This window comes from Wyeomyia smithii, chromosome 2 (genome assembly GCF_029784165.1).
Source record: "Wyeomyia smithii strain HCP4-BCI-WySm-NY-G18 chromosome 2, ASM2978416v1, whole genome shotgun sequence".
Taxonomy (NCBI): Eukaryota; Metazoa; Arthropoda; class Insecta; order Diptera; family Culicidae; genus Wyeomyia; species Wyeomyia smithii.
Genome location: NC_073695.1, coordinates 210,162,948 through 210,178,198, shown reverse-complemented (window position 1 = coordinate 210,178,198; position 15,251 = coordinate 210,162,948). Strand labels below are relative to the sequence as shown.

The window sequence follows — 15,251 nt, the reverse complement described above, 5'->3', positions numbered from 1 at the left end:
TGTCATAGGCGGCCTTGAAGTCGACGAAGAGATGATGCGTAGGGACTCTGTTTTCGGGACATTTTCGGAGGATCTGCAGCAGAGTAAAGATTTGGTCCGTTGTGGACCGACCCTCCATGAAGCCGGCATGGTAGTTTCACACAAAGATGTTGGTTAGTGGTGACAGTCGCTGGGAAATTATTTGGGATATCACTTTGTGGGCGGCATTCAGGATAGTGATCGTTCGGTAGTTTTCATCATCTAGCTTGTCGCCTTTCTTGTAGATCTTGTAGCACAAACAGCCGAGGCAGACAACTGGCCAACTTGCCCGGGCCCGTTCTGAAAAGCTCCGCTCCGATACCGTCCTTTCCAGCTACCTTGTTGTTCTTAAGCCTCCGGATAATATCATTAACTTTGTCTATTGATGGGGGTGCACATTTCCGTCGCTTGCTGCACCGACAGTGTCTCCTGCGTCGTTGTTCTGGTCTGCTGTTTGTACACCATTCAGATGTTCATCGAAGAGCTATATCCACCTTCCGAACGCCTCACGATCATCTGTTGAGGTACTCCCACCCTTATTCCTGCACATTTCGGCTCGCGGAACAAAGCATTTATTCTTCGCACTCCTCCTTCTCCTGGCGACATTTTTTCTGTAAAAAGTTGGCTTTGCTGTTTCTGTTTCTCCACGTTAAAACGAATGGCTCTTCGCAGCATTATTGCTCGCGCTGCGTTCTATTCATCTGATATCTGCCGACATTCCTCGTTAAACCATTCGTTACGTCGACTCGGTACTTGGCGACCTAAAACGCTTTCCGCTACACTGCTGATGGCTGACTTGACGGTATTCCAGCAAACCTCTCGCTTCTTACAGTTCGTACTCTTCTAGCAGTGCAGCTTCGAGAGAAAGCGCGTAGTTTTCAGCGACTTCGGGTTGCCTTAGCCGCGCGAGATTATACTTCGACAGGCTACGGTACCATATGTTGTTCACAACGGAGAGTTTCTGGCTTATCTTCACCATCAGTCGATGCTAGCGCCCCAACGTGTTTTAACGTCTATAATGTCGATAATAATGGACATTTTGATAGCGCAAGCGTTGTATGCGAACATCAGCAGCAGGCAATCGAGTACGACTCTCTAATGTTCATGAAATTCATTGTAAGATTGTTTTTCACCTTTAAGCAAGGAGCCTGCACCACAACGGACCATATCTTTTCAATCTAACAGATCTTACAGGAATGCCACTTATACAACATGCCCTCATATCACATCTTCACTGATTTCACGGCGGCCTCTGATACAATCGAACGAGAGCTCCTCTGACAGAAACATGCACGGAAATACTTTCCTGTATAAACCGACGCGATTGATCCAGGCCACCTTGGTGCAAAAGATGTAATACGTGCGTGTTGCGTAGAGGGGTAAGATAAGCTGATGAACTTGTTTGACCCTCTAGTACCCAAATTAATTTTTAGACGGACTTCGAAAATATCACTATGAAGCTTTGTCAACTATTTTTAAGTTCTTATTGAAGCTTTTTAGAGGTTCAACTGAAGACCGTCTAAAGGCGGCACTGGGCACTAGAGGGTTAAGTGGTCGACGAGTTCGTGTATTTAGGGTCCAGGGGAGATTCAAATGGAACTATCTGCCATCGAGGACGAAGTACATGAAAGGAAGGGGCACGAGACGACAGGGCTGACCTTCCAATTCGAGCTCAAGTTGGTGGTGATGAAATCGAGGTGGTCGACAATTTCGTGTACCCGGAATTCTCCGCCGCCCAAGTTGACCATCCACAAGACGATGATAAAACCGGTAGTCCTCTGCGGCCATTAGACATGGACTATGCTTGGGAAGAACCAACGTGCTCTTGAGGTGTTCCAACGGAAGGTATTGAGTACCATCTTCGGTGGACTACAGATGGAGAACGGTGCGTGGAGAAAGCGAATGAACCGCGAGCTTTTGCGGAGCCATCTATAGTCCACACCGCTAAGATTGGCTGGTTGCGGTGGGCTGGGCATGTCATAAGGATCAGCTTGACAGTGTTGTTTCTTGAAACCAATCCGTCAGGGACGAGACAGAGAAGTGCATAGTAGGCAAGGTGGATCGATGGTCCGAGGTATAAGACGACCTCGGACCCTACGCAGACTGCAGAGCTGGCGAACTGCAGCCATGGATGTAGTGGAATGGAGACTACTCTTACGTACAGCAAAGGCCACACCACGGCTAGGGACTGTTTGGTGAGCTAAGGTAAAAAATCCAGAGATGTAACTGACCGGACTGGAGACTGGAAATCGTACTAATTTTCACTTCAGAAGACGTTTCAATCAAACTCAGGGCGACGACGACCGGTAGTCTTCTACGGGCACGAGACGTGGACAGTGCTCGAGGAGGATTTGCAAGCTCTAGCCGTTTTCGAACGACGTGTGTTTAGGACCATCTTCGGCGGAGTATGTGAGGATGGCGTATGGAGGCGAAGAATGAACTACGAGCCCAGTATCCAGATAGTCTCTACAACTGGAGGGTAAAGTGAGCAGGACATGTTATAAGAATGCCGAACAACAATCACATAAAAATAGTGTTCGTCTCCAATTCGGCCGGTACAAGACGTAGAGGCGCGCAACGACTTAGGTGGTTAGACCAAGTGAAGCAAAATCTCGGAAATGTAGGACGCTCAAGAAATTGACACAAGCAGCCATGGACCGAGTGCGTTACAATGTGACGCAGGTAAAATGCTGAGGAATGTTCAACCAGGAAAGTAACAACAAGGCGACAACTTCTTGATACAGTACGATCAACCACGGCTCTGAGCTATGTGTCTGTGAACTGTTAAATAATCGTTTTTGGTGCCAGCACCAGGGTACACATCCCGAAGCAGCAGAGGAAGAAGCTCAGTCCTACATCCCGGAATATGACGTTCGTGGGAAATTCAACTCGTTCGTATCGTTTCGTGGACAAAACCACCCGGACAATCGGCACGGGCCTGGAATCAGAAATTTGACAGCACGTTCAAGAAGATGGGGTTCAAATCTTCAGACTCGGATCTTGCCTGAACGTGAGGAGCCAGCCAAACAACAATCGAATCTAATCACAGCAATCATCTCAAATTGGAGAGAGTAGGTATGAGATTTCATACTCAGATTTTCCTTAGATTTTCGGAAAAAATAATAGAGAGGCGAAAAATTTGCCGAAATTATTTGATTTATTGATTTGACTCGCTAACGATAAGAACATCCACTATAAGGAAAAAAACCAGTAAACCATTTCAATCATTTCACTACTATAATAAAGAAAAAAAGAAAAATCACTGAAAATTCCTCGTTGAAGTGCGACACAAAAGAGTTTTCTAACTTTTCACTGTTTTCGCTGACGGTTTATTTATAAGAACACTAAGGTCATTTACACATGGAAGTTCGTAGCGCGTAAAAAAATACATAAATTCTTAAGTTCGAGGAGCTTCGTAGCCGCAAGGTTGAATAGTCTGCTTCGGCAAGTGGGAGTTCAAATCTTAGTAGTATCATGCTATTCGATATCAAAGAACTTTAGGCATGGGTTTATTCTCAGGCTCCCTTACACGAAAACTGCTTTTCAAACTGAGAACCTTCGGAAATTGTATCCATCCATAGCACGTTATACCTTCAAAAAAGTTAAAGTAATTCAATTTAACATTAAATTATGAGAGACAATTTGTTGATAAACCAAAATGAGTATAAGGAATTTTTCTATGTCGATGTTGAAATAAAACCTATAAGAAAAAGAGGAATATCTTTTGTAAAACATTGTATGCAAGTTACGATGTTTGTGATATGCATGCAAATGAATGTTGGGAAATAACACATTACTAATAATAATGTCATTTCGTTTGCCTTTTAACGATATTTTCCGTCACTGGACTTGGTTGTTGCTAAATTGAGTACATACGCTGTATAGAAACCAATAATTTAAAAAAACAGTCAAATTCACTCTTATGGAGAGGACTAACGCAAAAAGCAGACGGTGTGGCTTAGGTGATAGAATGAGGGAATTCGAAAAAGAGGATTACCTGCACTGCACACTGTTTGTAAGCAAGGCTGCCACATATACAGATTAATCTGTATTTTACAGATTTTAGGGCCGAAGTAGGACTAACGCAACTAGCGGATGCTACCAGAAATAACGAGCCTCATATGCAAACATATGCAATGAACAGAAAATTAACAGACTTGCTGGGTGCCACACCTATGCACAGTGGTCCAATAAGGCAAAAAGTGGAACTTAATCCCATAGCGCCATTCACATTCATCCTAGCTTAATAAAGTCTTCCAAACAATTGTTCGTATGAATGACCCGCATAATCGCAAATTGTCAAAAAGTGTGAAAATTTTACTATACTAAAAATAAAAAATTTAACTCTTTCTTGTTAAGAGATAGAAGTATAGTTCATTCAGCAAAGTTGTAGAAGATTCAATAAACTGGAACTTTGTTGAAAAAATGAAAACCCTATCTTTTTAGGTACAAAGTTATAAAGTATATTACATGGAACTTATTTAAAAGTTAGTTTTTTGTACTTAACTTTTGTAAGTTGCACTTTACAGGAAAGTATTGTTCGGTGGAATTGTAAGGGGCACACAAAACACACATTTTTGCCTTATATCTCCAGGACTTTTAGTTACAAAGTTATATCATATTTTAGCTTATTTCTTCGATAATTTCAAGAACATATAGGTTAAAAAGGGGCAAGTGGAATCATGATGTCAATATTTTTTCTTGAAGTTAAGGTAAAGTACTATAAACTCCTTAACCCTCTAGTGCCCAATGCCGCCATTTGGGGGGCTTCAGTCAAACCTCTAAAAAGCATCAATAAATACTTAAAAAGTGTTTATAATGCTTCATAGTGATTTTACCGAAGCCCGTCTAGAAATTAACTTGGACACTAAGGGTTAAGGTTCCATTTGACCCAATCCACCCATATTAGAGTACGGCGATCATATGTTACAGTGGGTTTTCATAAATCCAAAATACTAACTTTTTTGTGTTAAGAGCAAGAGGAATGGTTAATGCAGCAAAGTTTTACAACGTGCAAAAATATGAATCTTTGCTGAACAAACAAAATTCATATCTTCATTGGGTACAGAGTTACAGAGTATTCTCTGTAAAAGTTACTTAAAAGAAAATTTCCTGCACTTAACTTTTGTTAGCTGCATTTTACAAGAAAACGTTGTTCTAAGGAAGCATTTAGGCCTACACAACACAAGTTTTTGTTGAAGGCTACACATCTCCAGGACTTTTCCTTACAAGCATATTTTTTCAATAACTTTAAGAACGTATAAAGTAAAAAGAGGCAAGTAGAATCATGATGTCAATACTTTTTCTTGAAGTTTAATTCGGGTGCTCGAAACCGTTATATGTTCCATCTGTCGCAATCCACCTTATCTTAGTCTATACCTTATTAAAGTTATCGAAAAAATATGCTGAAATGTGCTATAACTTTGTAAGGAAAAGTTTTGGAAATGTATGGTCTTCAACAAAAACGTGTGTTTGGAATGCTCAAATGCTTCCTTGGAACAATGTTTTCTTGTAAAGTGTAACTAACAAAAGTAATGTACAAAAAACTAACCTTTAAGTAACTTATATAGAATATACTCTGTAACTCTGTACCCAATGAAAATAAGGATTTTATTTGCTCAGCAAAGTTTCATATTTCTGCACGTTCTAAAACATTGCCGAACTAACCATTCCTCCATCTCTAACACAAAATGTTAGTATTTTGGATATATGAAAACCTTCTCTAACTTATGCTCGCCGTACTCTAATATGAGTGGATGTGGAACAAATGGAACCTTAAGGAGTTGATAGTACTTCAGCTTAATTTCAGCTTGACATCATGATTCCACTTGCCCCTTTTCAACCTATACGTTCTCGAAGTTTAGTACACAAAACTAACTTTTAAGTAAGTTCCATGTATGTAATATACTTTATAACTTTGTACCGAAAGAAGATAAGATGTTCATTTTTTCAACAAAGTTTCATATTTTTTAATCTCCTACAACTTTGCTGAATAAACTATTCTTCTATCTCTTAACACTAAACTTTTCAAACTCTTTGACAAATTTCAATTATGCAGGTCATTCATATAAACAATTGTTTCGAAGACACGTTCAAGTTCAAGTTCAAGTCCTCCATCTCTAACACAAAATGTTAGTATTTTGGATATATGAAAACCTTCTCTAACTTATGCTCGCCGTACTCTAATATGAGTGGATGTGGAACAAATGGAACCTTAAGGAGTTGATAGTACTTCAGCTTAATTTCAGCTTGACATCATGATTCCACTTGCCCCTTTTCAACCTATACGTTCTTGAAGTTTAGTACACAAAACTAACTTTTAAGTAAGTTCCATGTATGTAATATACTTCATAACTTTGTACCGAAAGAAGATAAGATGTTCATTTTTTCAAGAAAGTTTCATATTTTTTAATCTCCTACAACTTTGCTGAATAAACTATTCTTCTATCTCTTAACACTAAACTTTTCAAACTCTTTGACAAATTTCAATTATGCAGGTCATTCATATAAACAATTGTTTCGAAGACACGTTCAAGTTCAAGTTCAAGTCCTCCATCTCTAACACAAAATGTTAGTATTTTGGATATATGAAAACCTTCTCTAACTTATGCTCGCCGTACTCTAATATGAGTGGATGTGGAACAAATGGAACCTTAAGGAGTTGATAGTACTTCAGCTTAATTTCAGCTTGACATCATGATTCCACTTGCCCCCTTTTCAACCTATACGTTCTTGAAGTTTAGTACACAAAACTAACTTTTAAGTAAGTTCCATGTATGTAATATACTTTATAACTTTGTACCGAAAGAAGATAAGATTTTCATTTTTTCAACAAAGTTTCATATTTTTTAGTCTCCAACAACTTTGCTGAATAAACTATTCTTCTATCTCTTAACACTAAACTTTTCATACTCTTTGACAAATTTCAATTATGCGGGTCATTCATACAAACAATTGTTTCGAAGACACGTTCAAGTTAGGATGAAGGTGAAAGGCGCTATGGAATTAAGTTCCACTTTTTGCCTTATTGTATCACTGTGCAATGGCACTTCTCTGCCTCCCGAAGTTATTTATTTCAAGTTTTAAACAGCATGAATGGAACTAAATTTCGCTTTGGAATAAGAAATTGTTTTACAAATAACTTTCTTAGCAACTACTATAACTACTTCATTTGAATGATTGTTGAGACGCTGAAAGAGGATATTGGTGTTTCAATGCAGATTGCCATTTGGATGACACGGGATGATTCTAGTGTCCCTATTATTATTTTATTTACCATTACTCCTATTATCTTTCATACGTTGCAAGCAAATAAACAATACATATTACTAGTGAACACACGCTTTCAGCAAACCCACAAATAACTATTAGCAAATAGCTGAAGACGAATGCACCAGATCCGGACAGTACCACCAGCATGTCCAGACATGTTTAGCAGTGCTACAGATTTGCCTGTATGATGGCACTTCCCACACAGACGGGAGTTCCGAACTCTAGCGCTATGGAAGGTGACCTCCAAACAGCAGTTTAGGCCACCGGTGTCCTCTGCTGGTCCGTCCGATATGAAAGGTTGTAATCGAATCGTAGAGGGTGTTGCAGGTAAAACCATATGAACTAAACATATTTTATTTGAAATCGCCGCCTGCTGCGTTGCCACTGGCTGCAGCTCTCTGTGCTGCTGGTCGATTTACTTTCTAGTAAATCTTTTTTTCCTGTTTCCACGCATCACTGTTTGCTGTTCTATTATTATTTTATTTTTATTATTAGCATTATCACTATTGAGAGTAAGTGACATGATTGTTATAATTCGTGCTTGTGTATATGCTTTTCCAACCTTCTTATGTATGCTTAATATACCGAACCTTGCTACCTCCAGCCCAAATTATCGCCACTTACAATACGCTGGTGTGGTTTCAGCTGAATGTTCTTCCAACCAGTTTCATTGTAAGAGGGACTTATTCATGTCAAGAGGTATTTGCCAAATTCAACGTGAACGGTTAGTGTGTACCTGAGAATAAATCCATGCTTAATTCCGTTGATATCGATTGGTAACGGGATACTTAGATTCAAACCCGCGACCACCCGCTTGTCAAAGCGGACTTTTAAATTAAATTAAAATTGCAACAGCAAAAATCGGATAGACAATGAAGACTAAATTCGTGCATGTTAATTGTTATACGTGACTACCGAAAGATATTCTTGTAGTGGGCGTGTCGTTGTGCACTCGAGCGAGTAGAACAACAACAACAGCTAGTTTAAAAAGTCATATCGTTTGTATACTTTAGTGTCGGCTGTGCTGGGAGAGAAAGGTAGTGATTGGTTGTTAAGTTTAATTTAGGCTGAGACTAAGAGTCACAGGGCCTATAGTATAACCTGAATTTAATAATTTTGACAATATTTTCTCATTGATTAAAAATTTTTAAAATACCTAACAAACGGTTTTGTTATTACAGTTTGTTAAGCAGCTTTCCGGCCCTATTTAAGTTATACAAAGACTTATTAAGGGGGGAACCTACTCTGGAAAGTCGAAAAATAATAAATTTTCGTATTTTTTTTTTTTTTTTGGATGCTTAGAGTAGAGTGATGTGTTCGGATATTGTGGCTATTGATTAAGGTATATTTGAAGATATATTTTGCACGTTCTGGATACAAATATAGTGAGGATTACGCTGTAAGCAGCGTTTCTCTCGAAACCATGTTTTTTCAACTGGCGGTAAATTTTTCTCAGCATCTACAGAACCGATTTTGCTGAATTTTTTTTTTCAACATGTAAAAATGGATTATCTAACTTGTTACGTAGCCGTTTTTTGATATCTGAGTTTTTCAATGTTTTATGATTCTTTAAATAGTGATTTTTCATGAAAAAAAAAACAATTTTTTTACTAAAATGGCCGCCATTTTGGCAATTTTTGGAATTTTCAAAAACGGCTACGTAACAAGATAGATAATATGTTTCTATATACTGAAAAAAAAATTCAGCCCGATCGGTTTACTAGAAGCTGACAAAAACTTACCACCAGTTAGGTACTGATTTAGAGAGAGCATCCACGTTCCCAGCTGCCAACAGTGTAATACTCACTATATTTACATTCACGACAAGGAAAATACATCTTCAAATATACCTTAATCAATAGCCAAAATAGCCAAACACTTCACTTTACTCTAGACAGCCAAAAAAAAAAATATGAAAATTCATGATTTTTCGACCTTCTAGAGTAGGGTCCCCCCTTAAGCTGTTTAACAACAAAAATGTTTGTTAGGTAATGTTATTGAGAAATTGATGCAAAAGTGAGTTATTTCATAAGATGTTAAAGCAACATTTTTCCTGAAAAAGAATAAATTATTATTAGGCAAAAATATAAGTTTGCCAAAAAAACCTCCCAAATGTAAATTCTTCATGTGATTGTGATATCCAATATTTGTTAACTTTACGCAAAATATAACCCAATAACTGAAACAAATCAAGTAAACATCTGTTCCATCTTGGCCAAGCCTACGTTATTTCGCAGCACCCGTTCCGTGTCCATAGGAATGTGTTAACAAATGCCCAATTTTGCATCCCTTTTCACACGTTCGCTGTGTTGTGTGAATTCTAATCACGTATTTTCACATTCTAAATTGGCCCAAACAGCAGCGGCAAGCAGCAGCCGGAAAGTTATGCGCTCAATCTTGCTGAGAGCTGTCAGACATCGATCTTTCTTGCTCGCTCTAATGGGAATGTTATTCGACGTTGATGCGACTTTCGAGGAGTAGTGTCGAAAGTTCAACAGCGAACAGCGCCTTGGCTGCGGCGCGGCGGCCTCGCTAAAGTTTACGACTGGTTGAATAGTCATCAATTTTCCGATCGCTTCCTGCTTTTCGCTGTGTTGATGTGCAAATCGATGACCTTCAGCCCTCGGTGCTCGGTGCGGTGATTTGCCGGTTTGCCAAAGAATTCTCGTATGGAACGAGACGGGATGCAAATGGCTTTTACTCGGTAAACGGAGATTGATACACTCGAAATGAAGCTTTTTGCTAACATTGATTTCTTGAATACGTTTAGTTGGGAATGTGAGGTCTATCAGGTGATTTTGTATTTTGTTTTTGGAAATAACAAAATGGATCGGTTTGTTTTGATGGTGGCTCATAAGTATTACTGCTAAATTGAATGGATTTTCTCATAGCCGTGACGTTGTTTATTTAGATAGAGTAAATCTAACATAATTTTTGACAAGGGAGACATCCTCCCAAAATTGATATTTGATTTCTATAGTTCATCAAAAAGATCTCCCGCAAGGTCGCTACTGTCCGGATTGTATAAAGGACCTCATGAAATTTATGTTATGTTTAACTAGAAAATAAGTAAATTCCTCAGAGCTGAGTGGTGACCTACCATCCATTTTCACAAATCATGGAAGAATGAACCTTGCGGAAAATGACATTAACACGTTAACGACTTTTTACCACCACCCACTGTGAGTAGCTGTCTGCAATCAACAGAAATGTCTTCGGCTGAAAATGAAGAAAGCCTAATGGAAGAAATCTATTGGCCACAACTTGGTTCTGGACAAACATTTTGTTGCAGACTTCAGATATTTTCGTAAGTTGATCTATTATTTAGTTAATACCATACCGCAATCGTTAACAAGCAGTTTGGTGGAATAAAATGTTGTCAAAGTTTTTATCAGTCACATTAGGAGTATCTGAGAGATTTAGGCCCTATTCTGTTTATTCCCTACAATATGCACCTTCCTGGAATCTTGACATATTTTTCGTTGCACAATTTCACTGACGATAGCTACTCTGACATAGGAGGGACTTAGGATTGTCCTTTGTACTTGTGTTCGATTTGTAATAATTACTACACGCAAAAGTTCAAGTCTTGTACAAGCATTGTGTCTTCCCGATTCGCACAAATTTTGCACTAAAATCGCACAATAAATGTGTGAAAAGGATAACGCAACAGTTGTACTGCGAATACATTGACACAGATTGAAATCAGAATATGTATCATATATCGACACTATATTTCTCACGTCGAGGGTATTAGTGACTGCTACTCATGGAGCAGTGCAAGCAGCGAACAACAACTTGATTTATATAGCTATAATGCTCGATCCATTTATCTCGATGAATTTGGTCCTTTGAAAGTACCATTGAATGATTTGCAAAAAATAACGAAACAAAATTCTGTTCACAACATTTTGTAATCAACGGTAGCTTTACCGAAAACCCTCCATTCCACAAAGCCACAAAAGCGTTGCTGATTTTTTATGGCAACACTTGTAAATTGTGAATGATTATTATTTCTCATCCTGTGCAGCTTTTTTCTCAAGCGACGAGAGAAATTTCTCTCTCGCTCGTAGAATTCCCATGTACGTGCGGGTGCGACAAGACTAGACACGTCATATACAATTTGCTGGTTGCTCTTTCGCTTTTCTTTAGGTTCGTATTGCGACGCGCAAGGTCTCGTGTCTCGTCGCTTTACGAAATGAGCAAGATACCCTTGCTGTACATACTTGATACTAGTGTTGTTAGTGTCATTCATACTGGGGGTGCGTGCTTGCTGCGGGGAATGCATGAAGAAGAAAGAGTATCTCGAAAGCGTGTGTGCAAAAGACTTGAGAAGCGTAGCATATGTCTCGTTCTCAAGCAGAAAGGAGGAGAAAGGTTTTGCTTCTCGCTCGCTTTGCAATGTCGCTTGATACCAGTTGAAACTGTTTAAGTGTAGTAGTTAGGAGCTGCCAAATACGTTGAAAAAACGCTAGAGCAGTAATTGCGTTATGCCCAACACGCAATCATTGTACTGGTTCCAAATCACATCAACTTTTGCGCTGAAAACGCACAATTTTGTACTGGTTTCGCACCATTCAACTTTTGCGTGTACGAAATGCTTCGTATGGTTATTTGAAAAATTAGAACCGTTTAGAAGCGGTATATCAAATAAGTTAGATTTTCTGCTTTGGAGCTTCAACCTGACATCAGCCAAAAAATATTTATACCCTCATTGACATCGTAACAATTTATGAATTCATGATTCTGAGCTATCACTACCCAAAACATGGGTGTGTTGTAAAACATAATTAGTTTCTCACGAGTTCACAAACGGAACGATTTCATTTGCGAACCGAGTTACGGTGCTTTTCCAATGCCGACATTACGCCCAGCATCTACAATAATTACATGCAAACTTGCTTAATCATTCGGCAAGATCTGCCAACTGTGCTGGAAGAATTAGGATTGATTCTGTTCCCTTTACGGGGCATTACCGACTCCGGCTCTAGGGAGCGGTCCTGTGAACCAATAAAATTTGATAGCCTCTTATCTGGATTAAGATATTGAGGATGTTTATTCGCAGAGTTACGACCTGTGTGTAGCAATTTCATAAATTACTGTGCCTTGTCTCCCGGTTGATGCTGCCCATCCTCTTTAATGTCTCCGAAAGGCATTCGGTTATCCATCCGTTTGGTTTTAGGGGCTTTCCTGCTGGGAGCCGATAGGATGGAGGGGATGGAAAAGGCTTGGTCGGCTGTGGGGGTCAAACCGGTGGCCTGTCGCCAGTCGTTTCGGTTCGTTTGATGATCGCTAGCGAGTCGATGCTATCTGGGTTTTTTGTTGCTTTTTGTATGAATCCGTCTGGATAACGATGGCGACGAGTAATTGCTTAACTGTGGGAGAAGCTCAACATGTCTTGGAACGGATGGATATGGCGTTTTACATTTTCTGTCCGTCTTAGACAGCGACAAATTGATTTTAATTGTGGCTCTAGTTTTAGATAAAGATGTTAAAGTTATCATGATCCACTTGATCCTTCGAATTATTCGGTATCATTTGTGTATTCAGATTCTCTCGGTCTAATTTTGTACTCAGTCACTCACCTTGTAGGGTACGATGTTTCATCGAGTCATCTTTTGCAGTGTCGTCCAACGCATTTCGGCTACTAGCTACACTGCTTGCTTTGTTAGTCTTGTACTCTTTTCGCTCCTGTCCACTGTTTCCAACAACATCGAGAGCACCACTAAGGCTGACATCACCACTTTTATGGTCATCATTTTTCACCAGCAGACGGTCGTTATTTGCCTGCTCCTGCTGTTTCTGCTGCTGCTGCACGGAGGTCCTGTCATCTGCGTGCATTGTCGACGGAAGCGGATACAGGTCGGCTGACGAGGGCGATGCTGAAGACTGCTGCGTCGGTATCGAACGAGTTATCATTAGTGCAATAATGCAACATTGATACATCATCATGGTGAGCAACATCGAAAGGGACACGACGACGTCCCGTATTCCACATGAAGATGCGCAACTGGTCGCGGAGTTCCGCCTCAGGATTCCGCTGCGTCCTGTTCTGGCTCGACTGTTGTGGTTTGAAGTGCCAACGGCTGGTTTGTTTGTTGCACCGCGAGTTATGGGCTATGTGGCAGATAGGCTGGCTATCCGTCTAGAGTTGAAGGAATATAGCTGCCTTGCTTTTTGCATGATTGATTATTCTGCTAATGCGATATACACCTGAAAATGAAAGAGAAGGTGTAAGATGTATTAGTTGTGTAGTTATGTATGCGTTTGTTTAATTTTGCTAACCACATCAAACTACTGGCATTGGGAATAAGGCATTGTTCTCAAAACACAGTGAAACCTACACTGAAAATTTTACGGCCTCAAGTTTTAGATTCCCAGTATCATAATCATTATAAGTACCGCTGCTACTTAGTGCCGCTAGTGCTGCTAACTACTGCTACCTAATTAGGACCGTCTTAGTCGTCATCTACTAGTATAATGATTGATTTGAGCGGAGACAGGCTCTTACCGTGCGAGGAAAAGCAAGCATTAAACGATCAATCAGAGGTCAGAGTCTTCGTCTCAACGAAGCTTGACAATTTTCAATAGTACAATAGTTCGAATAATCAAATAACAAAGTTCTGCATTTGAGCAGGTGCATAAATGATCGTTTGTGTGAATCGTTTGTGGCAAAAATGAAGGAAATCTACTAGAAACTCAAAATTCGATATCGGAAATTCCAGGATTTTTTTCCATCGCACATAGGAGTATTTGAGCCAAAAAGCTGGCCAAAAGTCCAAGTCGGTCTTTTTTGGTAGTAATTGGATAGATTTATATCAAAAACGTGTTATTTTCGTATAATCAATACAAAAAAGGTGACATCCATTTAAAACGTCACCCAATATATAAAATATTACTTTAAATTCGCTTACTCCATTTTTGTAGTATCAAAAAGGCTCTGGCCTTTTTGTCAAAGAAGGTTACTAAATCATATAATTAATTTCACAATATTATGGATTTTTCGCGGTCGGCTTTCACAATCACTTATTTCGTAAACAATTCATGATTATTTTATGCATTCAACGTTTTAAATATTAAAAAACATTTTACTTATCTTGTAGATTATGTCCTGTGAGAGAGAAAAACTTTTGAAAAAATTTTTCAATTTTTTACGCCACCCGAGCAGTAGCACGTATTTTTTTTAACTGACCAATTTACTGTGGACTAACTTTGAAATATAACAGTTAGGTTTATGTGATGAGACACAAATGAATTCTGGCCCCAACTTCTGGGATAGCATGAGGGTATGTTTTAACTGAAATCAATAAAAAATAATGGAAATCGTGTATTTTGTATGTTGGACTTTTGGCCAACATTTTGGGTCAAATACTCCTATGTGCATCGGTCGAACAATTGAAACTTCGACGGCTTTTAGGCACGACTTCCGGAAGTCCGATAACCAAGGCTATGTCAATTTTCAAGGCCTTTGCCAGAGACTTGTAATACATAAGTCTCCGTACATGCGCAGAAAATATATCCATGGAGCTAACGGGCTTAACGCCGTTGGTGGTGACAGGCGACTTCAACGCTTGGGCTGTTGAGTGGGGAAGTCGCTTCACGAACCAGAGGTGTCAGGTCTTGTTGGAGGCTTTGGCAAAGCTCAACCTAGATCTGGCCAACGTTGGGAACAATAGTACATACAGCAGAAATCAGGGTGGCCACTCAATATCGATTTTAGATTTCCCGTTTTTTCCCGGTTTTCCCGGTGATATCTAATAAAATTTCCCGCTGTTTCATTTTTAAACATATGAGAAAAGATCAATTTTCACATGCTTATTTATGCCTTGCAAAAATAGTGTTACAAAACTATGAAAAACATTTCTCCTTCATCGTTTTTAGCTGTTCGTCGACGTTAGCAAGTATGTACCTTCACAGTGATCTGCTGCACAATTTTCGCCCTTTTTATCGCATATATCAAG

At 39.3% G+C, this 15,251-nt stretch overlaps 1 protein-coding gene across 2 annotated transcripts in view; it reads right to left on the bottom strand.

Annotated features, from left to right (window-relative positions):
* LOC129724286 (uncharacterized) overlaps nucleotides 1-15,251 on the bottom strand; it is a 373,573-nt gene that overhangs the window by 148,705 nt on the left and 209,617 nt on the right. For both annotated transcript variants that reach the window (XM_055679027.1, XM_055679028.1), the window contains one exon: nucleotides 12,876-13,503. In XM_055679027.1, the coding sequence (XP_055535002.1) occupies nucleotides 12,876-13,254 (379 nt within the window). In that variant the 5' untranslated portion in view covers nucleotides 13,255-13,503. The remainder of the gene's footprint in view (nucleotides 1-12,875; nucleotides 13,504-15,251) is intronic.